The following is a 25865-nucleotide window of genomic DNA, read 5'->3' as shown; positions in this document are numbered from 1 at the left end:
GCATCTGTGACATGTAAAATCCCCTTACACAAGAGTTCCTGGAAGATAGGAACTAATCCCGCTAACAGACAGGGTCACACCTCAGACTCCACCTTCTGTTACTTCCCTCATAACATCAGCGATTTCTACATCACAGATGAGATTTTAAAGTGTTTCTGTGATGAATAAAACACCAAAAGTCCATACAAGGCAATGTTGTCATTGTCACACAACACTCCTCCACCACTACCACAATCTCCAGTCCTCCCGTCTGACAACCCCCAAAAATCTTTCATTGTTGGTGATTTCATTTCCCTGTATCACTCAAATAGGGTTTTACACAGACATAGTCAATTTCCTGCCCTGAAATCATACTTTAACCTCAATTAATATAGGAAATTCCTGGGAATTTTTCTTTAATTGTAGTAACTGATGTGATGAACAATGAAATTAAACCAAAAAACTCTTATTTGATGTTCTATCAGGCGTAATATAAAATCTCCAAAACCTCAATTCAACCATAACATGACACTCAAAGTAATTACCTCCTTATTTTTTATTTAGGGTATTTCAATGCGAATGCTTGGTTTTAAAACTTTTTAAGCTTTTTTTACACCACAAGGCAGTGTTGGCCATCACTACGTACAGTTAACAAGCCACCAGCATTTATTTTCTTTAAACAGGCTTCTGCAAAGTCACCTATATTTTCATTTCTAATATTAGTCTCTTAAAATTTCTATTGTGTATCCATAAACCCTTTCTTGAGACATTAATACAGTATGGGGGAATATTTGATGGAGAGTCACCACTTAATTCAGCACCAGTCCTGCCATGACACTCATTCTGAACATTAAACAAAATAGATGTTGAAAAGGTAAAGTGTAAGTTAAAACTTTTTTGCTGTATTTTGTTACTCCGTGGACTTAAAAAAGCATAAAATCATGTAATCAACTATTTTATGATCATTTAAAACTTGATTTTAATGTTCAGAAATCAAGCCTGTACACTGTAAAACAAAATAAGTTGAGCTTACTTAAAAAAATATGGAAACTTGTTGCCTCAAAAATAACAAGTAAACTAGACTTGACTTATGCGAGTTGAAAAACGTGTTTATTTTTAGTGAGCAGTACTTGTTCTACATGAACTATTTAAGTCTTCACTACCAGTTTAAAATCAATTATTTTAGTTGCTTAAACCTGAGATTTAAATGTTAATTGAAGTTTGAAGGACTTAGGCTAAATCATCCACTTTGAGTGTGCAGTACTTTAGTATTTTTAGTGCACTGTAAACACTGATAAGTTCTTAGCACTCAAAATATCATAGTCAGCTGATTACCTTAAAAGGTGAAATAGTACTCACTGTAGAAGTTTTTTAAAGTTATCATTTCGCCTAAGGTGGACTAACTTGTGCCACCATGTGCAACAATGGCTGTTGGTGACCCACTGACCCGGTAGATGATATTTCATGTCAGTGTGCCATAGACATACATAGACATTAACAATATTAACATCGCTCCCTATGTAATTGAGACAGCAACTTCACTCATGGTGCATTTTATTTATTTATTTTATTTAACCTTTATTTAATCAGGAGAAAACCTGTTTGAGATTAAAAATCTCTTTTTCAAAAGTGTCCTGGCCAAGACAGCAGCAGCAGAGTGCACAAAGGTTTAGTGCCCAAAGGTATTCTGGGAAAACTGCAGATTTTTCATAACTCATATAATTTCAGTAATAACAAAAATACTTAAATTGTTTGAGTACTGTTCACTTAAAACTAAAAGGAGTTCTATCAGCTTTTAAAAATAGAATTGAAATCGCTGTTTTGGATTTTTAAGTTAGCACAACTCCATTTAACCCCCTAATGCTTTGCTGCTTCCTCTTCAAGCTGTTTTTTTTTTAAACCCTCCTCCACCCCAGCTCCTCCTTTGACTTAATTAATGCCATTCTAACATCACTGATGCCTGCTCTGCTCTGGGTTAATTGTTCTTCTCTCCCTGCCTCAGGCTTTCCTTGTAGGCACAAAAAGAGCAGGAAAGTGTGCTATTCCTGCTTGATGCTTTTCTCATAGGCTTGTGGGAGAGCAGGGGGGATGCCAGAACAGCCGCAACGCCAAATATAAATAACAGCAAAGTAATAACTGCTAATAAAGAGTAAAATTTATAACCGCAAATGTTCTGTGTTTCCTCCCACAACAGCAACAGCTGCTCGTTGAGAAGAGTAAGAACGACAGAGTCCCCAAAAGTCTCCAATAACACCAGAAAAAGTTGCTAGATTAGTCACTAGTCCCTTTTTTGAAAAATAGTCGCTACAGGGGTCTGAATATTTGCTAAAAATAATGACAAAGTTGCTAAGTTGGCAACACTGCTTGAAAAATAAAGGCATAAAAAACAACCAAATAGGCAGATATAGATGTTTTAAATTATACACGTATGCTGATGACATACTCCTGTTTGTGCTGCTTTTAAAAGCTTCAATGTTACATGTGTTTGCCTTGCAGCTTCATTGAAAATTACATGACTGACAGTTTGTTTTTTTATTGAATATTACTGTGAAGTACAAAGTGGAAGATTCCACTGCTCATCTTCTGACATCTGAGTGACAATTGCTAACTCACAGCTCCGCTCCTCAACCCTCCACCCCTGTTTACATAGGTAGCCATCCTACTGTGTGTTAACAGTAATGCGTCAAACAAAGGCTTACTGTGCGGCTATCTCTTACCATCCCTTCACCTCTCTATCTCTCCCTGCTTTCCACATCCTCCCTTCCTCTTGCTCCATACCTCAATTTCCAGCTCACCTTTTCTCCTCTTCCTCCCTCAGCCTTCACTCTCCTGGCCTCCTCCTCCTCATCCCGCCTCATCTCTCTCCCCCTCCTATCATTTTTGGTTCTCCGACAGTGGTAATGAGATGTTTCATTATTTGCATTTCACAGCTTTTAATAGAGAGAGAATTTAGGCTAAGCCCTGGGTCGTCAGTCAGGGAGTTACCACGAGAGACGTAGCAGGCTTAGGGGCCTAGAGGGAAAGATAGCCCAGAAACTGCACACATACTCACGCAAATAAGGGAGGTAGACACAGAAAAAAGATCAACAGATCAAGATAGGAGGATATGGAAAATTGTCACCCTTTTCTTAGGGCTCTTGAGGCTTTGGGTGTACCACAATATTGGTGTCCCTAGCTCCACCAGGGTCTCTGTTACACTTTCCGATGCCCACACAGTTGGGGGATCACTTTGTCCCCCCTTCACACGTTCATGACACTCACACAGAATGCGTTTCATGCTTAAATGCTTAAAACCACAGTTGGAATAGGCCAGCTGACACTTTGTGGGTCATTGAAGGAACTTGAGGTGAAGTTGAAACCCCGCCAAAAATGCCACACTTGTTTTCCGGTCACACTAGGATGATCCCCGTCCATCCTTACTATGGTTGGATTTCCATAAGATCACTCAGGGCTTAACACCTGTTTGGCTGAAGGTGAGAGGACAAGATGGCTGAGAGGGTTGAAGGTGTTGAACTGCACACATTGAAGTGACATAAGCTGGATTGGAGGCTTATGAGGGCGAACATGTTGGCTTGTTTTCTGGATGTAAACAAACAGTGTGATGTGCAGCATGGAGGCGTTCAGCTGTCGACGCGGAGGTCCAGGTATTGTATTCAGGTGTTATAGTAGGAGGGGACAAAGGACGAGGGGGAGCGGAGGGATGAAGGGAGTAGCGCTAAGTCCTCCTAAGCCTCCTGGATCCTCTTTGGTCCCTCTCCACATGACATGGCTATCCTTCTTTGAGTCAATCTCTTCCTCCACCTTGACTCCTTGGACGCCCGCCAGAGAGACAGAGAGCGACCAGGGAAAGGGAGAGCGAGGTGGAGGTGCAAAATGTGGCATGGTTAGAGCTGGTGGGAAAGGTTGAGAAAATAAAGGTGGACAGATGGAGGGTGTGTGACAAAAGAAAGGAGGGAAAATGGCAAGAGGAGCATATACAGAGAGATTTGAAGAAGACGGAGCTGAAAATGAGAGGCGAATATGAACGGTATTGTTGATCCAACGAAAAAAGGACAGAGAGTAGTGTTTGTTATTTTCTAAATGCTTGCATGCTTGTCTCTGTCTGGTTTTGTGTGTGTGTCGTGTGTCATGTGCACGTGTGTGTGTGTGTTATTTTTGTCCGTGCCTGTCTTGTTGATGGGCTGCCACCCTGGCTTGTCCCGGAAGGCTGCCAGCTCCGTCGGATTGGGGATTAACCCCGGGATAATGGCCTTGATGCCCAGTTGAGTGGAAGCAAAGCTGTTTAAAAAATATTGGCTGCCTGAGTCACTCTCTCCCCACTCGTCCTGTCTCCCCCTCTCTCTCTATCTTTCTTCTCTATCTATATATGTGGCCCCCACTGTCTCTGTCTCCCTTCTCTCTGTTTCTCACTCTTCTTAATCTGTGGCTCTTTTCTCTCGTCACTTTGTTCCATTTCTGTGTGACTTCATGCCATGTTCTGCAAACATCATGATTCAGGATTGATTTGAGAATAGTGGTTAATAGTTCTAATCTAATCCAACTTTTGTGATTTGTCAAAGTACAAGAACCAGTTTGCAAACTAATGGCTTTCCACTGTCATACTGTCATGTGTTCAATGAACAGTGCTTCCATTGTTCAGCTAAATATCCCTCTAATTCCACTTATGCATGCCGCCTTTTTTCCACATTTTCTCTTATTGTGTCAAAAAAAGTAAACTTCCAAGCACCCAAGTCCTTTTGAACTAAAGAGGTCCTCTTATCTTTCACTTGAGCCTTATTTTTCCATAAGTCTTTATGTAATGTGATCTTCCAGATGATTTGCCTTTTCCAGCTGCCTGCTATGATATGGTAGAGCACTGGTGCAAGTCACTTGTAGAGGTTATGCAAAAAGGGAACGAGTTGCTGTTTTATCTTGGCTGATAATGTTTTGTGGCCGGGGTGCCAGGCCGGGTTTGTTGGATCAATGCAAACTCTTGACTTGAGGATTCTTACTTCATACCCCTCTTTCCTATTAACTTTTCATGCACTTCTGTAGGCCAGTTTTATTGCAACCCCCCACTGGCTTTCAATGACAGAGCCCACATGAAAGTAGAAATGCAAAAAAGAGGGACTTCACTGCTAATAGGATCTTTATACCCAGAAATAAAAGTAGCCCGTAATGTGTTGGTACATATTGGAGATTTACTGCAGCTTCTGTGCTTTAAATGACTCATGCTTTGCACAAAAGAGAAGCAACATACTTCAAAGTAAAAGTGTATAATCTGAACAGTAATATGACTTGTTTTCATTTATTTCAACAAAAATGTGTTAACTTTACAATCTGTTAACACAACTTACACCTGGAAATGTCAGAAAAGATATTTAAGAAAACATACTTATATACATATCCAGCAGATGTTGCACAACATTTGCATTCATTAAGTAATTCTTAAGGCTTCTGATGGACGTAAAATCTTCCTAACGCTATTCCACAAAATTTCTCGAACATTTCGGGCATGCTACCCCTGCAAGCCTCTTACAGCTAGGGCTGTCAGGAGGCACTAAAAAGACCCATGAGTGTTGATAAAGCTACAGAAACTGATGATACGATGGCAATTTTTGCCTTTATGTAAGGCAATATAGCAGTGATACTCAACCTGCTGCATGTGGCTCTTTAGTGAGCAGTCACGGCTCTTTTGAGACTTACTTGGGAAAAAATTCTCATAAAAACGTTTACAAAGATAAACACTGAATCAGTAAAAATTCATTGCAAGTCACATGAATAAATCTGCTTCCCACACAAAGAAGTCAGGCTTTGATTGCCAAATTCAAATGAAAACTTATCTATTTTGATCTGTGTATTTATATCGTTGGTTGCATGTGCGACAGAGGAACGTGCATAATAGAACAGCAGAAGTCCGCCGATGGTGCGTCTCTTCATTTATTGAGGTGTGCTGTCTTCTGTTCAAATTGAGCTTCTTATGCCCTCGTTTTAACAATTTTCTTCAGTCAATTCCTGCCAAAGCTCTCTCACACTTGTGTTTTATGATGATTACTGCGATTTGCGTCATCATAAATGGACCCAACATGCTTGTTGAGGTAACATGATATCTAGGGAAACTTGTCCAGGCATGGGTTTTTTATTTGATGTACTACTGATAAATACTGTCAAAAGAGCAGACACATAAAACTAAAGCTACAAAAAGAGGCAGGGCAAATGATGTGTCTGGAAGAGCTGCAGCTGTGAGGCAGGGCTGGTTTTAGTCATTTGGAGGCCCAGGGAAAACACCAATATGAGGCCCCTCCCCCTTTAGCTAAAAGCATAAATAATAAGTGAAAAAAAGTAGAAAGCATCCCTTTTAAGTTAACAGAGACAGAGCTACGGTAAAGGTCCAAATGTGAGAAATAAATTCAGCCAACCATGATTCATCAGCTCTTTAAAAAGCATCTCATAGCTCAAACTCTGCACATTCTTATATCTTAACAAGTCTTCAGGCAAGGTGGAACTTACAAAAATCTCAAAAAAATGCAAAAAAAAAAAAAAACATTTAAAGTTGGAGAGAAGGTCTGTCTATATTTACACATGTAACTCTTCCTCAGCTCAGATGTGAAAAATTCCCCCAAACTTTGCAGTCAGTCCTATTGATTAAAAAAAGCAATCCGGTGCTGAAGTCTGTGTTGTAATCTGCTGGATAGATGTTGATTAAACAGTGTAGTTTTTGCATAATTTATTTTGGAGTCTTCACATATTGAAGACCTATTATTAATTTAGATGTAAATTATTTAGCTCGTTGATGTAACATATTTCATTTACTGTAGAGGTTCCAGGTTGGGAACCATTGCTAAAGGTAATCAATCATAAATGGTAGTTTTTGTCAAGCCCAAACAGTCTACTTAAATTCTCATTTCATGGATGAATTTCAATTAATGAGGGTGAAAAGCTGTTAAAAGTTTCCTTCCTGGTTTTTGTTGTGAGCTGCTTTCAAAGCATTCTGGGATCTCTTTCAAGCAGCTTCTGATGGCAGCTCTTTTTCTTTCTTAGCTACCAGTACAAGTCCTCGTTCATTGATGTAGAAGTCTTTGGCATAACAGCCAATGTTTCCAAGGCAAAAATAAACATGTTGGGTCTGTCATGGCAGCCAGCAGGATGAGTCACCTCCTGTTACAACAATAAGAAATCAAGCGTTTCTTTGACTTGAAAAACTATTGGACATATTTGAAGAAAAATAAATGATCAACTAAAATGTATAGATACAGTGTGTTCAGAAAGTATTAATTACTTTTTTCAATTTTGTTATGTTGCAGCCTGATGCAACAGTAAAAACCTCAGTTTTATTCTGATTAATCTACACTCAGTTCCCCTTCATGACAAAGTGAAAAAAAAAAGATTTTTTTAAATGATTGCAAATTTATTAAAAATTAAAAAACTGAAATATCACATTGGGATAAGTACTCAGACCTTTTGCAAAAACACTTGAATTTTTAGCAGGTGTGGAAACATCTCAGCAAAGATCAAGAGAAATGGGATGAACCTGAGCTAAAATCTCAAGTGTTGTTGCAGAAGGTCTTAATACTTGTCTTAATGTGATATTTCACTTTTTTTTATTTTTAATAAATTTGCAAAAATTTCTAAAAGTCTGTTTTCATTTTGTCATGATGGGGTACTGACTGTAGATTAATGAGAATAAAAATGAGTTTTTTGGACTGTAGCACCAGGCTGCAACATAACAATATTGAAAAAAAGTGAGGGTGGTCTAAATACTTTTAGAATGCATTGTGTATATAACATTGGTTTAGTCATTTGTGAACTAACGTAGACAATTTAGTCTGAAAATTCAACATATTGTGCCTTTAAATGAGGAAAATTCACTCATGCCTTGGAATTTGCCATTGTGAATATATAAGCATGAGTAGAAATAATTTTGTCCGTTTTCTCTCTCTTTATTTCTTAATGGATTTTATTTATTTATTTATTTCTCTGCCCACATCAGGGGCTCTATGTTCTCTCACTTTGTCATGCTCGTCCAACCAAAGTCACTTTATCAAATAATGAGCTGGACTGTTACATTTGTCGAACAGAGGGCCACAATTTGAATGAAGAGTGATTAGCTGAGGGTAGCAATTTTGCAAGTAACAGCACACTGGCTGCTAAATGATAATTTACCCTGACCAACTGGAAATCCATTTATTCAAAATAAATATAACTTCAAATGTGTGAAAGTGTCTGGATGGATCCGATGCATCTTGCAGGAGCGAATCAGACAGGTTTTACAGAAAAACGCTGTGTTTTAGGGGGTTTTAGGCTAAAATACGTTGTTTTATTTCTCTGCATGAAGATGTTGTTGCATCCTCAGCGAGTGTAATGTCTGAATTCAGCATGAAATCACAGCATGAGGCCTCTGTGAAAGCTCTCCGTGTTAAACCTCCATAGCAAATAAAGTCTGGCTCTGTCTTTGATCCAGAAGGACCTTGCGCTCTGTCTCCCCACGGTCCTGCGCGGTCAAGGAGGCAGAGAAGTGGCTCGGAGGGACAGGCTGCATTAGGAGAAACACAAGAAGGAGGAAGCCCCATTCTCTCACTCCATCACACGTCTCATCTCTTTAGTCGTCTGGCTGGGGCCAAGAGTGACTTTGCTTTGATGTGACCAGGACAAACCGGCTGTGACGCCATGACGGCTCTGCTAAGTGTGTGAACGCATGTGTGTGTTTTTAGTTCTCGCGTATGTTTGTGTGTTTAGGGGCAGGGGGCTGAATAAATGTGTGTGAAGGGGGGGTTATGGAGGACATTCACTTTGGATTTGGGCTCAGAAGGGTGACAGGGACTCGGAGCTCTGGTGGCATGCTTTACTGAAACAATCCTCTCTGACCACATAGAAGTGCTCACAGACTGTCAGCCTGCCTCCTGACAACTTTTTTCCTTGCTTTTATTTTTTCTCTGAATTTTCATCGAGGGATGAAAAGCTTTTTTCTGCTTGGTGACATCCTGAAAGCAAGCTTTAGTTTCTGTAGCCTTGGTGAGACTGCTAATGCTTTGGATGACACACAAAAGTCTCTGCCTCTCTCTTCACTTGATTGTCTGACAAGTTCATTTTATCGTACTTTCCCATCTTGTGTCAAGTGTATATTTGGGAAAAAAGTGCGCTATAAATCAAGGCCGTTCTCCCACAGTAAGAGGCAGCAAGGTTTTGGTCCTGTTGATGGTCTAGAGATGAAGTAGCTCTCGGAGGAAATGAAAAGCCAGGATGAACGCTGAAGAGGTTTTTGTGGGTATTTATGTGCCGTTAGAGGGGTACGTTTGGATTGGTTCCTCTGGAGAAAGGGGGTCTTTGACTGGAGGGATTTAAACATGCTGAAATTAAACAAGCCAATTAGGCGAGCAGAGAGTTTAGAGGTCAAAGCGCTCTCTATTAAAGTTCCTCTTCTCGGCAGAACTACTAACTCAGTCTGTCTCTGAGTCTATTGAAGCAATAAATCTGATTAGACCTTTTCCTCTCTCTCTTTCTCGCAGTCCGTCGCTGTTGTTTTACCCTCCACTGATCATTGTTTTTGTTAAATTTGAGGCACCATTTAACACGACTTTGGGCAAAATCCGGGACAGGCATGCACGCCACATACACACAAACTCACGCAGGAGCATTTGCCAGAAAGCTCCCTTGGAAACATGGCATCCTGTGTCAGAGTGCAGCGCCACGCTGACTTTATCATTAGCTCTTTGGACACGCTTTACCACACATGATGAAAAGTTGTAGTAATGAACTCTGGTCCATGTTACTGTTTTCACACTCACTGAGTGGCTTGAGTTTTTAAATCCACCAAAATTTTCAAGGTTTTTGCTTTATTGAGAAATCACAAAACAGATGAAAAATACGTAAATATTTTCTGACCTACCTCAAGTGCACAGCCTTGTAGATAATTCTGGTTTCATTCTGTCACATTTTGAGATATCCCTTCAATACTTTAACTTCCACTCAAGTACAATACAGGTAAAATTGTTAGATTTTGTTAGATCCAGTTGTCTTTTGGCAGAAAACTGTATTATGTTTCTCCTGGTTAGAGTTGCATCTGTTAAAATGCAATTTCAATGCCTGGAACATCACAAATTAAACTCGCCTTGCCTTTATTTTGTTATAGTCAATGCAAAAATATAACAGGCAGATAGTAGGGAAGCACTGATTTATCATCAGTCTATCATCAATGAGCAAAGGCCAGGCCAGGTTAGAAGATGGCCTTTCATGTCAGTTTAGCCCAACAGCTAAACTGTTAGTTAAGAGAATATGTAGTTTTCTGGGGGGGCAGCAGAAGTCTTATGGTACATTCTACCCTCACTCATAAACAAAACCCCAAAGTCCTTGAAGGAGGGAGCAATCCACTGTTTTCCGGCATAGGACCATGGCCTCAGACTTGGAGGTGCCTATTCTCATACCAGCCACTTCCCACTCAGCCGCAAACCGCCCCAGTGCCTGCTGGAGGTCCCCAGCTGAGGAAGCCAACACAACCACATCATCTGCAAACAGCAGAGATTCAATTCTGATATCCCCGAACCAGAAACCCTCCTTCCCCTGACTGCGCCTTGAGACAAGGGGCAAGCTGACCTGGAAGGCAACGCTTTCAATTTACCGGTCGATCAACGTTCCAGCCCTCACCCACGATGATGAACACTGGATGATGACCAAACGAATGAGATTGCAGGTTCGAGTAGTCAAAAATAAATTCCTCTAGAGGGTGTCTGGGCTCAGCCTTAGAGATAGGGTGAGGAGCTCGGACATCCAAAGGGAGCCAGTTGAGGTGGTTTGGGTATCCGATCAGGATGCTTCTTGGTCGCCTCCCTGTGGAGGTCTTCCAGGCTCGTCCAACTGGGGGGAGACCCCGGGACAGACCCAGAACTCGCTGGAGGGATTATATATCCCACCTGGCCTGGGAGCGCCATGGAAACCCTCAAGAGGAACTGGAAAACATCGCTGGGTTGACTTACTTTGCCTGCTGCCACCACGACCCAACCTTGGATAGGCAGAAGAACATGGAAGGAAGAGGAAGACTTCTGCTGGACAAACTCTGATTGAATTTCATGATCCTAAAAGGCCCTAAGGGGCTAAAGTCAGGGATATAAGTCATACAAATAGTCAAATGAGGTGGTTTGTTTTGGGGGATCTAATGCCTTCCTGCATTACTGTTCCATTACATTCAGTGTGGTAGTTGCGCTCACTGTCTATCATGATAGTTGTGAGGTAATCACCCACAGCCCACAAGGTGTGCTGCCTACTGCATCTTTAATAGAAAAGTTATTGAGATTAAACCAGGAATCTACAAGGTTTATCCTCTTAGCAATGTGCTTCCATTTTCTTTAAATACAGAATTGTGACCTATTGAAGGGGAAAAGCTGTCAAAAAGTCATACCATTATCTGGTCTGTGCATCTATGTACATCAATAAAAAAAATCAGTCCAGATCTACTTAAAAAAAAAACTTGGCAACCTTTGGCCTTACTTTTTATGTAGAACAAGCCAGATTAATCTGTGTGTAAACTACTCATTTGTTTTTGTACATGAACAAAAATCCAAGTACAATAAAGTTAGACTTTTCAACTTTTATAAACACTGAATGAATGTAATGAATGAAATTTCAAATAAACCCAACTCTACTCATCATAAAAATCAAACAGATCTACTGTTGTTTAAGATATTTTAAGTAAATAATGATATTTGCATGTAAAATCAACCTACTTTTGAAGTGAAAATCAAACAAAACCAGTATTAGTTTAAAAAATTTCTAACATTACGTTCTTTTGTCCTTCATACTGGAGGAATTCGTTAGAAGTACTTACAGTATTACTAAAGATGCATCTCTAGGGAACAGATAGCCTAGTGCAGTGATTTTGACTTTATTTTTGCCTAAGGCACACCAAAGATCAAACTAAAATGTCAAGGCACATCATACCCACATCTATACAAAATAGACTCTTAAAAACATGTTACAGTAACTCAAGTTGTTGTATAGATGTAGTAATTACATGAAGTTGCACAAATTCCCACAGCTCACCTACACTATGCTGAGTATGCCTTGCCATACCATTTGCCACCTCATGTACATGAGCTCCCTGGGTACAAGTCTGGCCTGTGGCTTCTTTCCAACATGTCTCTGCCAAACTTTCTCATGCCTGTTTCCAATTATATCCTCCTCTATCAATAAAGGTGCAAAAAGACAAAAAAATAAATTTAAAAAGATGCACCTCAATGTACACTTCCTTGATTTCCTTGCACAGTTGATGCTATCATGTGTAAGAATGACACAGCCAGCTAAAGTCATTGTCAGGAAGTGCTCACAACTTCACTCAAGCGAGAAACAACAACAATCCATCAGAAACTTGAGGAAAGCATCCCAGCAGTGATCGCTGTACAATAGGCAACATCAAAAATCATCTTCTAAACACATTTTAACACTCTGCCCAAGGGCATCATGGGAACACTCTGCCTACATATTTTCAGATTTGAAATCCACCAATCTTATCCACCATCACTGCCATGCCCTCAGTCAGCAGTTCAGCCGCTCCTGATTGTTTGAATATCTCTTAATTGCTAATTTGGAAATAGTTGTATTTTCTGTAGAAGACATAAAAAACTGGTGTCTTGTGTTTTTATCAAATATGAATTGAATTCAAAACTAGATTTTTTACGGAAAGCTAGAAACTTTTATTTTTTATTGTTGACAACACAGATTACATCTTTTATCAGAGTGTCTGTAGCTATCATTAGCATGTAACTTGTATCCTGAAGTGCTTGTCATTGTAATCTATTGATTATTTAGATTTTAAAATGATGAGAGGATCCTGAGTCTTTCATATTCCAGCTGTTGATTTGCTGTATCCATCTTTCTTTCACTGCTTCCTGTGAGGAAAAACATAGACGTGTTTTGAATGCTGACCATCATGTCCACAATGACCCTGCAGTTCATCGTCCATTAATAGGATACAACACAGGAAAAGCAGCGTATTGAGGTAGTTCTCAGTGAATAAATGCCTCTTACTGTGTTGAATGTGGCTCTGCGAGGGAGTCTAACTTATAGACCGCTCTATACAACTGAATGTTTGAGTGTCCCTGAGAGAAGAAGAGAAAAGAGGAGGAGGGAAGCCACTGTGTCTTTAAAGCCGCTCATTTTGTCTCCTAAGGTGAGAGGTGAAGACTCTCAATACCTCCATCAGGGCACCACAGAAAGGAAAGAATATCTCAAGGTTGGAACAGCAATAGATTTTTTCTAAGAAGTGTGTGAGCCAGAGGATAAAAACACTTGCGTCAAAAGTTGCTTTTTGAGCCTTTGAGGCTCTCTCCTATTCTCCATTCACGTCCAAGTTTCTGCCTCCTCTCCATTCTCTCTTTGTGTGACTTACAGAAACACAAGTCAAAGTGAAAGATTGTGAGCTGCCATGCATTGATCACAAACCCAGAAAGAGAGGCTGTCACCATCGCTCCGTCTGCCCGTCCACCGCCGTTCATTGGAGGTGTGTTTGTCCGAGCGGACGTGGGAGACGCTGTGGATTTATCTGATCTTACAAGCCATCAGGTTGAGCAGAGCTTTGCTAAACATGACCTGAAGTGTGCCGGCCCCCGAGCAAACGCTGCTGTCACCTCGGCCAACCCGAGCTGTCATCTCTCAGGATGGCCCACGAGAGCTGACAGCTGTGGCGTTCCCAAAACAAATCACTGCTGCGTTTGGTAACACTCTGCGTCCCGGCGATTTAGCCCTAACCAAGACGAGAACGGGAGCGGCGGCTGCTAATGCTTCGGCTAATGCACTGCCTGACTCTGTGTGTGTGTGGCCCTTTTCTTTTTGTGTGTCTTTGCTTTTTCTGACACCTCATTGAATTGTTCAACATCGTAATGCACACATCTCTCTTTGTTTCCTGCTCTCCTCTCACTCTGTGGTCTTCACCTGAATTCCTCTTGTTTAAATACCTTTTGTTCATAATCCAAGCCCCTGCATACAGCATAAAACTCAGATTTAAATACCCTACAAGCATCTTGGCTCAGTATTAGTAAAACCTAAAGTTGAGCTTGGGGTTAAGGGGATGTAAAAATTATAGTCTTAAACTTTCTAGGGCTTTTATTTTGTAAGGCACATAATGGAATATGCCTGTACTCCTGTCACACAGCCATGAATCCTGTCAATTAATATGGAAAAGCTGAAACTTCATTCTCTGACAGCTGAACAGCTCCACAAATTGTCATTAAGGGTCTTTCTTTCTCTGTAGTATTTCAGAAAAACTTTGTGTTCACAACCTAGACTGAACCAAGGGAGATCAGAAACACCGAGGTGAAGGTTCAAGAGCGAATTTTCCTCTTAACTAGACAGTTGATTGAATATTCACGGTCGCAGGGGAGATGCGGAGAAAAAATAACAAGGAACTGAGGCTGTGTTTATTGATAAATTTAATGGTAAAGTGGTCTGTACTAAATGAGGTGTTTTTTTTCTCTCCTTCTCAACTGTTTTGTGACAGTGTTACGCTTTTTAACTGACATTTTTAATGAGCTTAAAACACACACTCTCTACCTCACACACACTGCCATGCACACAGACAAATGAACCTGTCAGACACGGTTTAAATAGAGATTTTTGACTATTTGTAACTGGGCTGTTTTTAGACATCAAACTACAGCAGTTGAGATGTGGTTTCTATTGATGTCATTGTTTTTATGTCACAGTCATTACTGAGATATCCTTACCCTGGCTCATCTTTAAAGGAGTGGTTCGGCTAAAATTGCTTATTTTTCCCCCATACATGAAAATGAAACCATCATTCTGAGGAAAGGGTTTGAATTTAGTTACAGCCATCAACCTTTTATATTTGGACTTAAAGAAGAAATACCTGAACCTGCTGCCTTGACACCTTGTTTCCTTGATGTGTACAAAATAGGCTTGGATTAGAACGCTTTTGTACTGTTAGTTTCTGCTGCTGGTTGATAGGCCTGAGTTATATGGAAAAAAAAAAGCAGTGTGCATGAAATTCTACTCAAGTGTGTCATTGTAAGCAAAAATTATTGCTAAAACTCAGAGTTTCTACATCTATTTTTGTGTTTAGCACAATACCTGTGTTTGTTACATGCTCCAGGTGAATCTTAAAATCTGCCTAAAGTGATAAGAATATTTATATTAAGTTTGTTATACACAAGACGTTTAAAAGATGTGCTGCTTGTCAGCAGACAGGTAACTCCTTGGGGCCCCACACCATGGGCCCCAAAGAGCTGACAAGCTGTAAACCGCAGCAGTGGCTCAAATGTGCAAAATTTGCAATGACAGTAGGAAACCTCCCTGACGGGGCCCCATCTGACAGCACCCACTAGTTTCACACAGTTAGTAGAGCAGGTACCACGTTTGTCTTCTCCTACTCTCCTCTTATTTCCTGTCTTGCTATAGCTGTCCTATTAAAATAAGGCCAAAAGCTATGATTGCACGATATTGGATTGCTATTGTTTTCCCTTTATTGGTGCTCATAGGTTTATACATTGTGAGAACATGATACCCATTGCATACCCATTACCGTGGGAGAAAACAAACATACAAAATACAACACACAAATAAACCAAAATTAAGGGGACACACAAAACATTTACTAATGATAACAAAGGAGAGAAGCAGAAACCAGTAAAAGGAAATAACTGATTGGATGACAGCAAATATACAAGTACGTGAATACAAACCAGAGAATGTACATATAGTACATATTAATACAAGTTGGTAGTGCATGGCCCACATAGAGTTCTCAATGCACTGGTTTCAGGTTTGAATCCTGGTCCTGGTGTTGTTTGGTGTATATATTTACCCACTCTCTCCCCATATTTACTATCTCACTTTAGCTTTCCTGTCAAAATAAAGGCCAAACACTAGAGATGGATTTTTGTTGTTATCCTTTTTAATGAGCTTTACAAATTCATTTTAGATATTTATACAAGTAGCTTATACCTGAAAATTCAGCTGATATCTGCCTATATAGATATCATTGTGCACCCCTACAAAATGCCCAATAAAATTAGAGAAAATAAGACTAATGGCAGGAATTTTGTTAAGATAATTATAAGATAAGTGTGATGATGCTGTTTTGAGGAGCCATCTGTGAATTTTTGCCCAGAGTCCCAAAAAAACTGTTGAATCCCCCCACTGGTTATTAACCACACCAAAATTTCAGTACTGAAAAATCTCACAAAGGTCAGCCGTGACACTCACTCTTCACATTTACAGTTACTATTTTCCTACATGTATTTTGTATTTATGGACCAGTTTTTGATTTTGCTTTACTTAGTACCATGAAAACTTTTTAACCACTGAAATCAGCTCTGAAATGGCTCTACTTAATCTGAAGAAACAAATGCTTGTATTACCATGATGGATTGGGATTTATTGCACAACCCTATTCAGTGGCCAGATATCCACACTTTGAGTGTAACGTTGTTCTTTGTTTCCCAGCAGACGTTTGGAGGAGAGGCTTTTGTTCAGCTACACAGATGAACAACAGGAAGGAGGACATGGAGATCTCCTCTCACTACCGTCAGCTCCTCAGAGAGCTCAATGAGCAGAGGCAGCATGGCATCCTCTGCGACGCCTGTGTCATTGTGGACGGAAAGATCTTCAAAGCCCACAAGAATGTCCTCCTGGGCTCCTCGCGCTACTTCAAGACTCTCTACTGCCAGGTAAGAGACTGCCACAATTGGGTCTGTTAAGTACTTCTTTCTCTCTGGTCATTGTAGTTTTTTTGCCAGTAAAGCTCAGTCAAAAGTCCTGTTGTAAACAAATAAACAAGAAATTGTGAACGATTCTTCTCTCTCTAGGTAAAGAAAGGTGCAGAGCCTCACCACCAGACTACTGTCACTCACCTGGATATCGTCACGGCGACAGGCTTTAAAGCAATCCTGGACTTTATGTACTCAGCTCACCTCGCCCTCACCAGTAAGAACGTGATAGAGGTGATGTCCGCTGCCAGCTACCTGCAGATGACCGACATTGTCCAGGCATGCCACAGCTTTATCAAGGCTGCACTAGACATCAGCATCCGCACCGAGATGGCAGACGAACTGGCCGATTTTGAGATGGGAGCTGTTGCTGCAGCTGGTTTAGGTGGAGGAGGAGGTGGTGGAGGTGGTGGAGGAGGAGTAGGTTTAGTAGGAGCAGGGGGAGTTGTGGGAGCAGGTTTGGGGGGTGCAGGAGCAGGAGGAATAGTGGGAATGGCATCTGAAGCCCTGGCCTCCATCATGTCTGGTCGCAGCACCTCTCCCTGGCTGGCTCGCCGCACCAGCCCCACCAACTCCTCCGGGGACTCAGCCATTGCCAGCTGCCATGAGGGAGGCAGCACATACAGCAAGGAGGACCAAGAGCCCCCCAAGAGCCATGAGAGCCAGGAGGAAGCCTGCCATGACTCGCAGCCGGCCTGGCCGCATGACTACAGGCCCGTCACCGTCAAAGAGGAGCAGGTGTCTCCTGCCTCCTCCTCCCACCCAAGGGACACTCTCAGGGGGGCTGCACAGAGCCATGGGGAGCAAGGTGCTGGAGCACCTGCAGGAGGAGGAGGTGGAGATGGACCCTGGCAACCCATGGCAGGATCTGGGCGTAGGAAGAACCGGAAGAACAAGGACACTGTCAGACATATTACCCAACAAACCGAGAGGAAATGGGACAGGGAGAGAGACCGGGACAGTAGGCCTGGGTCTCCTTTGCCTTCCATGCTGGCTGTGACTGGATGGAACTACAACGGACAGGAAATCCCAGGTAAGGTTTACACACCTTCTTTTTAAGCTCAACTTTCCCTGTTCAAAACTGTCACAGCAGCAGAACTGGGTCACAGCTTGGCAATAGTGAATACAATCCCTGTGTTTTCAAGATCTAAGTCCTGTTTTTTTAGTGGATTTGTGGGTTTGATAATAAGTTTAGCGGCAAAACAACAGGTGGATTTAACTTGGATCGGCTCTTCGGATTTGGCATCGTGGAGGCGGGCCAAAAAAGAAGCAGACCAGCAGGACGGCACGGAGCTGATTTAGAGTTTCCTGGAGTCGCTGTTGTTTCATAAGACCTGAACCTACTTAGATTGTTATCCTGAATGGCATTAACAAATGACTGTATGATAATAAGATTAGGTGTGTTATTAGGTGAGACTATAGCTTCAACATTCAACTACAGGAGAATGTAATTGACGTGTGCTTCTTTCTTAAAACTGAGTTTTTTTGCTTGTTATAAATCAGAAATGAATTCTATTGCCTTTGACAGAAATAATGATTACCCTCAACTCAAAGATTGATCATCAGGGCCTGAGCATGGAAAGAGGAATTATTGTTATTCTTATGCTTAAAGAAACACAATTTCAGCAGCTTTAACATGCCCTTAGAACTCCCTGTGTGCATCAGACCTGGTGAAAAATCTGATACTGTGATAGCTTCATGGATGACTCCAAAAGTTTTTCTCTCTGCATGAAAACTGGTAGGCATATGTAACATCAAAAGACCTACAGATAAACTTCTTGGATCCATATCATTAATTCAACTGTAAGCCTGCCATGTTGGTCAACAAAAAAAGGGTACAGTTTGAAATGTGAAGGGTCCTTTTCGAATAAACTCTTCCGGGTGTTTTCATTTGATCCACTTAAGATTTGTTTTACAGGTAGAAGATGTGACACCAACCAAAAGTCATCAATCTTGTGTACAAAACTCAATGGGCATGGCTGTTTTGGCTTGCCAAAGTTTACTATCCAGGGTGCTTTAGCTCAGTTGGTGTAGCAGGCAGCCATTTAGAGAGCCAACAGTCCTGGTTGCGCTGCATCCATGATTATTTCCAATCCTGGCATGGTTTGGTGCTCGTCTTTCCCCACTCTCTCTCTCTCTCTCTCTCTCTCTCCATATTTCCTGTCTCTTTTAGCCGTCTCTTCAAACCAAAGACAAAAAGCACACCAAACAATCTTAGAAAACGTTAAATTGGTGTAAAGGAGGGTTCTAAGATGGCCTATTTGTTAGGTCGGCCTGGGTTCAAGTCTGGCCTGTGGCTTCTTTCCTGCATGTCTTTCCCCAATGCTTTCATCCCTGTTTCTGAATCTATCCACTGTCCTCCTTTATGAATAAATACATAAAAAGCCCAAAAACCCTAAAGCTAAAGCTGGTTTGTTCAGTCTAAATTTGATGTTTTGCCATAAAACAGTAAGTTTCAGTTCTTCAGAATTTAATTGTTTGGCTGTTACAATGTATCTGGATGCCAATGTTGCACATTTGTCACAGTACCATATACTGGTAAGACAGTTGTAAGGCACTGACTCTGTTTTTGTCAAGCCACCGTTACATTTTTACTTTTTAAGAAAATCATTTTATGTCCAAAGGCATCTCACACTCAGCCCAGTTGCCAGATAATGTGCTGAATTATGATGCCCCCCCACCCAGTCCTCTGCCGGCCTCTACTCACATTACTCCAAACTCAAACAGGCCTGAGCAGGATTGCCATCATATCATAATGTGACACTTGCAGTTTACAAGAAGCACAGTTTCACAGTCAGCACAAAACAGACAGCAGGACAGTAACTTTATTCACTTTATGGCTCAACACCTGTAAAAAACAGCCTGCCATTGCTTAACATGATTGTCAAGAGAACCAGCCATCGCACACTGTGCATGCATGTGCAGTTGCAAGGTTCTGAAGTCCACCTCTTCCATCCTTGCAAGGTCCAAGGTAATGCACCATGCTTGAGCATGGTAAAGAGCATACACACTAGCAAAAAAAACCCCAAAACAAACGGAAATTTTGGGTCAAATGTGCTTGAACATGGTACGGATTGCCTAGTGTGAGTAACCCTAAAAGACATGGGTGATTAACGTATCACTAAAGCAGTACTCTGCAGCTGTGCCACAACCCTGACATGCACCAAGTTCTGGTGTTCAGTGCAACATGCAGCTCTAGTTTCTACACTGTTATTTTAAGACCTGTTATCAACTACCATCAGGTAGTTGTCAAAGTGAGTTGCCACATACTGCAGAGTCCACGTTTATTTTTACATTTTGCACAGGAAATATTCATCATTTGTTTGTTTAAAGAAAGCAGGATGTATCATCAGAAACTATTACACATGTTGTACAGGACTAAACAAGCATGAGAGACAGACAAGGGGCACTGTTTTTTATACCAGGGTATCTGGCCACAAACTACTCTAGTCGCAAGTTCCTCACAGGAGCTTTAAAAGACCAGCTGTCTGCAAATGATCAAAACCCTTTGTTGACTTATGTTGTGTTCACACCTGTGTAAAGCTTTAGAGTACATATGCACAAGTTACTTTGAATTCTGCGTGGATGTTTTAATGCATATCAGCCATCCGCACAGTTCACTGGTATAAATGACCTAGTTTCCACCTCCGGGGTTGAGATTAGTGAGCTTTTACACTAACGTGTGAGGCCTAAGATGATTATCTCAAATCTTGGAGGTGTGAGGTGAAGCCCGGGTAAATGCAGATGGATAATACAATCCTCGTCTTACTGCAGTTTATGTAACACACACTCCTACATAAACAAGAAAATACAAACTCACTCAGGCACACGTACTTATTTAGAGAAAGTGTTTCTTGATCCATGGCCCTGCAGAATAGTTTAGTGAATTCCTTTACACTAAAAACTAATCTAGAAAACACTTAGCTCAATGTGTGTGTGAGTGTGGAGCTGGGTGTGTGTGCATATGTTTGCACCAGCGGGCCCAAGGCGTCGATAGGTAGATCATTAAAAGTAAGAGAAGCTAATCCTGGGCGCATTAAGGGAGTTGGCTGTGAAATGGGCACACGCGTCGCACAGCGAAAGAAAACAGGATAATTGAATTGACCTGGGTCACTGCACGGATTACCAGCGCGTCCTCACCATCCCAGGCTCCTCCCCCTCTCTCTGGGGTTTAGGGAAGGACCTTCTGGTAAGGGCAAGAGGAGGGAAACAGGAGAGGGAGCGGGGTAATGAGAGAAAGAGAGAGAAGCAGAGGAGACGGAGCATCCGTACGAGCTTATGAGGGTTTTTGTCCGCTTAGCCTTAAGTGTCTTTTAGTCCCAGATTTTCTAACCTGCAGTCCGGCCTCTTTAAGCTGTCCAAGAACATCTTGTCTTGAGCTCCACAGTCATACACATTTCCATAAACACCCACAAAGCACATGGCTCCATTAAGCCCACTGGTCAGTTTCGTGCTGTGTACTTTGGTTGAAGGTAGAGTTTTAGTTTGGCTGTGGTGAAGCAGACATTACTGAGAGAGGTGTTTACCCACCTAAAGGTTACAGGAAGTCTAATGTTCCTGCTGGTGTAGACTCACCTGGTGTTAGCCAAAAACAACCATTTACCAGGCTTGTACCTGGGTTTGGAAACTCAACTCAAGAAAGAAACAGGAGCTTTTGTATCACAAAACTATTTGTTGCCTCATTCAGAGGGCTGACCTCGCCATTTCTCAGTCAAATATCACATTCTCAGTGGGCTTCTATGGTGCTAAACAGTAGTTATGCTTGACAGTGTTTCATATTGTGTTTTAGTCAGCTTTAAGGAGGTGGTTTCTGCATATCTAGTGAACATTTGGGGGATTGCTTAATGTGTTTAGTGAGGTCATTTTTACACCCTGTATGTGGGGTGGTGTGACATTTCTACTGTGGGGGAGCGCTTCTTTTTCTATCATGATGCACTTCCAAAAAAAAAAAAAAAAATGAAGTGGGTGACTTTGGTAGGAGTTCACTTTTGCCAAGTCAGAGTCAAAAATACACAGGATCTGGATGGGCTTTTGAGAGTTTGTCGACTTAAGTCTTAAGTCTCCCTAAGTCCAGATTTTGTCACCTGCAATAGAAGATCCGAATCAGATGTACAAACATATGGGAAGAATTAGAAAGTGTTGTGCGGTTCTATTTAGAGTTTCTGATCACAATACTGCAAGAGAGAGAGAAAAAAGAAATGCAGTGTTTGGATTTTTGGCAAATAACTCAGGGTTCTTTGAATGACTGAACATGGGAAATAATTACTAACACATCAAATAACCAACTTGCGAATGACTAAAAACAAATAGATCTAAAGTGTTGAAATATCAAACTGAATGTTGGATTGTTCCTCCAAATACATGGACCAAGCTTCACTGATTTAACTGTGACAGGTCCGCTGAAAACTTCAGTTTTGCTTGCTTCAATATTCGACTGGTTTAAGTATTACACAAGAAAATGCACGAAACAAACAAGAACTGATATTCTGTTTATTTTATGAAGAGAAATTGACTAAATATAACGCAATAAGTTGATTAAACTTCAATCAAAATCTTGAGTTATTCTTCTATCAACTTCCTGTTTTTTGGCAAACATTTTGACTCATCACAGTGCTGTAGTACTGTAACACTGTAGTTGTTGTTTCTGCCTTGCTGTTAGAATGATCTGAAATAATAACTGCTAACTGATAGCCCCAGTAGCATCTTGAGGTAACAGGGCAGTCCAGCTCTATTTTGATCAAAAAATTGGGAATAAATTGTCCAGAGGCTACGTCAGGCTGCACTCACATATAACTGAAGCACTTAGTCACAATGTTCAGTACAGGAATATGGACAATAACCTGCAAAGAGAAGCAAAGGCCAGTAGTGCTATTGCTAACTTTAGCCGTTCTGTAAACCAACCACACACTTTTACTTGACTTGATGCTAGTAGGCTAAATGAAAATTTAACTTGCATGCACTCACTCTGAAACTGTGGTCACTAGATGTCCAAAAACCACTGTCCATGGTAGAGGTCATCAACTTCTTTTTTTTTTTTTTTTTTTTTTTTTTTTTTTCAGCAGACGCTGTGGAGGCTAGACTTTCAAAGCAACTAAACTTAATGAATATTTCTGTCGATTAACATATTATAGTGTGACAGTTTTTAAGGATGCAATTGAGATATTTTAGCTTCATATTTCTGAGGTTGCCATGTTTTATCATGGGGTTTTTCACTTCAAGTCATTGTCCTGATTGGTAAGCAGCATGAGCAGAAAATGACATTTCTTTTAAAGCTCAGGCATGGAAAATTGTTCTCTAAGAGCCCGAAGTGTTGGGTTAACACAAAAAAACCTGCCGACTTAACCAGGACTTGGCTGATAAGTATATGTTTATCATGCATCATTTTTACTAATAATGCATGACAGGAGGTTTTCTGTAAAAATGGGTCAAATGTAAGTCATTCTTGATAAAACTGTTTTAATGTTGATTGTTTTTGGGGTTGATTTGATAGCTATAGTGTTATAAAGACCAAAGTTTCCCTAAAAAAATATAGGTTGTCTGAATTTAATTGCCTTTCTGGGACCAGATGGGAAGCTTTGAGGGGCCTGATATGGTCCCCGGGCCGCCAGTTGATGATCACCGGTCTATGGACTAGGCTCTTGTCCTAATCTTTCTGTCTTGTTCATAGCAGCTGTTGACTGTAAATATGATTGTAAATCCAACATTTTTTAAGCAGTGGTACTTTTGACACTATTTATCATTAGAATAGAAAAAATGATTTGACAACCATAAACTATCATGCTTGAACTGAAAGAAAATACAAAACAGCACTGACTCAGTAAAGTAGTCAGAGAAAATGACCAGATTCATGTCACAGAGTGCTTTTCAATTTTGCTGATGAGTTCACTGTAATGTCCTCTAAATTGAAATAACAACATAGGGAGCTTTAGGGAGCATCATTCTGGATAAAGATTAGCACAGCTACTTTTAGTTTAAGGCTAAGTTTTGCTATGAAGTTTAGGGTCAGTTTGTGAGTAGGATTATAGCACATAAGTATTTTTCCAGTCTTTGAAAGGTGATAGAGCAGACATGTTATAGTGTATGGGTGTAGTGGGGCATCACCCATGAAGTCCAGTCGTTTGTTTCTATGTAGGGATATGGTATAAAGTAGAAAGGGAAACCTTCAGTCTGAGATTAGCTTAATTGCTTCATTCTTTATTGATGAGAAGTGCCTTTACACAGACTCACTCTCTCTCTCTCATTCATATGTGATCGGCAGCCATGCTTTACTATTAGAAACGCTTCTATTACACACAACGCAGCGGCTGCTTGACTGAGGATTTGGCTGGATTACTGTGTAATATAAGGATAATATATGGCTGTGTAAAGGCTCAGTGTATTAGCGTGCAGCCGTTTCAAAGATTTTTTTTTTTTATGAAAATGCCGTGTGCCCGTGTTGACATAAACAGCTGCAGGAATTAGGATTTGTTTTCTTTAGATCCCCTTCCCCTGCAAACATCTGCTGTGTTCACTTGATGTCATTATTGAGGCCACTAAGCGCTCGACTTGGTTCCCTCTTTCTCTCTTACGCTAACGCTTGATCTCACTCTTTCTTCCGCTCACCTTGTCTGCTGACACAAATATTTGAAATCGTATACATGAATTGGACAGAGGGAGGAAAAAAAAAGCAGCAGCGCCTGCTTTCCAGTGATCTGATCATGTGCGCAGTTTTCTGCAAACTACTATATTAGAGATGACACTTTTGGAGGAGGGGGAGTTTTAAATAGTCTCTACTTCTCCTGTCTGCTTATGCCTTTAAATAATTACCTGAAATTATTTTTAGATTGGCCCCCGCTGCTTCTTTCAGACCCGGATTATAAAGCGCCTGCATATCAGAGACGAAGTGTTTTGAAACTCAAGCATGAGGCTTTTCACTATATTCTTCTTTGAAGCCTCATATCAGCCTCTGCTGTTGTAGCTCATTAGCTGATCAACTGATAATTACTAATTAACTGATAAATTCAGAATATGTTGATAGTTGATTCATCATTTATCGAGCAAATATGCAAAACATTTGCAGTTTTCACTTTCTCTAATATGAAGACAAGTTGCTCTTATTTGTTTCTTTTGAGCGTTTTTCACTCCTGGATGTGCCATTTTTATTTACTTTTTTTTTTTTAACATTTTATTGAATATTAATGGATTTACTTCTTTAAGGTCCTGAGGAGAGTTTTTAGCTCCTTGGTTCTCAACTGGTGGGTCGAGACCCATTTATATATTCAGTGGGTCGCGTAAGTGTGCCTGGAAAAAAGTAACTATGATGCAAATAATGAGTGATGTGCTTTTATTTTAAAGGAAATGTCAAAGGCTCTTGTTCCATCTATTCTTTTGCTCCATTTCAGGTCCAAATTTTTCATTTTTTTTAAAACTTTTGGTTATGATCAAGTATTGCTGCCCAGAAGACAGTAACAAAAAAGGCTTAAGCCAACTATGAAAGACTGGTACGATGCATTTATTTAAATACATGTAATAGAATGAATCACGTAATCATTTACGGTTGGGTATTGTTGGGGTTTTTTCCGATACCGGTGCTACTCAATACTTTTCAAAGATTTCAAGAGATCTCAGGGTTAGTGCGTCTTGATGGACCAATAGCCCCCATCAAAAAATGCTCTCACTGCAAAATGCATTCATATTGCACCACTACTCATTTCACTGGCACAGTAATATAGAGGGGAGCATTTTTTATACTCCCTTTATTAAATCTTAGTAGTATCTCAGGGGTAGCGTTCATGCTGCGGTAGCATTTTTTGACAAAGCATTAGAAATCTGGAAAAAACTGGTCTGTTACCATCCATGTGAACTGAAAGGCGCTAAACAGGAGGAAAACAGGTGACCCCCCTTGCAGTGACCTGACTGTGCCTTTAATATTACGAGAAACATGATGTGGTTTTAGAATTAATGAAAAGTCGGTGCCTCCTCCCAGCAAACTTGTCTTATAAGAGGGGACAGCACAGGGAATTAACCAGCACTGACCTCGTACCTGTACGTAAAGGTGCACAGACCAGAGCAGACAAAGGCAGAAACCTTGTTTTATCTCCTGCACTAATGTATCTCAGTTTACCAGAGGATCATGTAAAACAGGGGTTTTTCTTTTCAGCCAGTGACTGCCAAAATAGCAGCCTCTGAGATCGGGACTCCCACCTTCCCTAGAGG

The 25865-nt window shown here is 40.8% G+C and overlaps 1 protein-coding gene across 4 annotated transcripts in view; it reads left to right on the top strand.

Annotated features, from left to right (window-relative positions):
- Window positions 1-25865, top strand: part of zbtb46 (zinc finger and BTB domain containing 46) — a 99689-nt gene that overhangs the window by 19897 nt on the left and 53927 nt on the right. For 3 of the 4 annotated variants that reach the window (XR_005992539.1, XM_041798773.1, XM_041798771.1), the window contains exons 2-3: window positions 16408-16631; window positions 16770-17703. Coding sequence is in view for 3 of the 4 variants with exons in the window: in XM_041798773.1 (XP_041654707.1) it covers window positions 16446-16631; window positions 16770-17703 (1120 nt within the window). In the remaining variant the exon portion in view is untranslated. The remainder of the gene's footprint in view (window positions 1-16407; window positions 16632-16769; window positions 17704-25865) is intronic. The other variant, XM_041798772.1, reaches the window with a different exon arrangement.

Source organism: Cheilinus undulatus, linkage group 11, assembly GCF_018320785.1.
Source record: "Cheilinus undulatus linkage group 11, ASM1832078v1, whole genome shotgun sequence".
NCBI classification, from domain to species: domain Eukaryota; kingdom Metazoa; phylum Chordata; class Actinopteri; order Labriformes; family Labridae; genus Cheilinus; species Cheilinus undulatus.
This window is presented reverse-complemented; position numbering and strand designations above follow the sequence as displayed.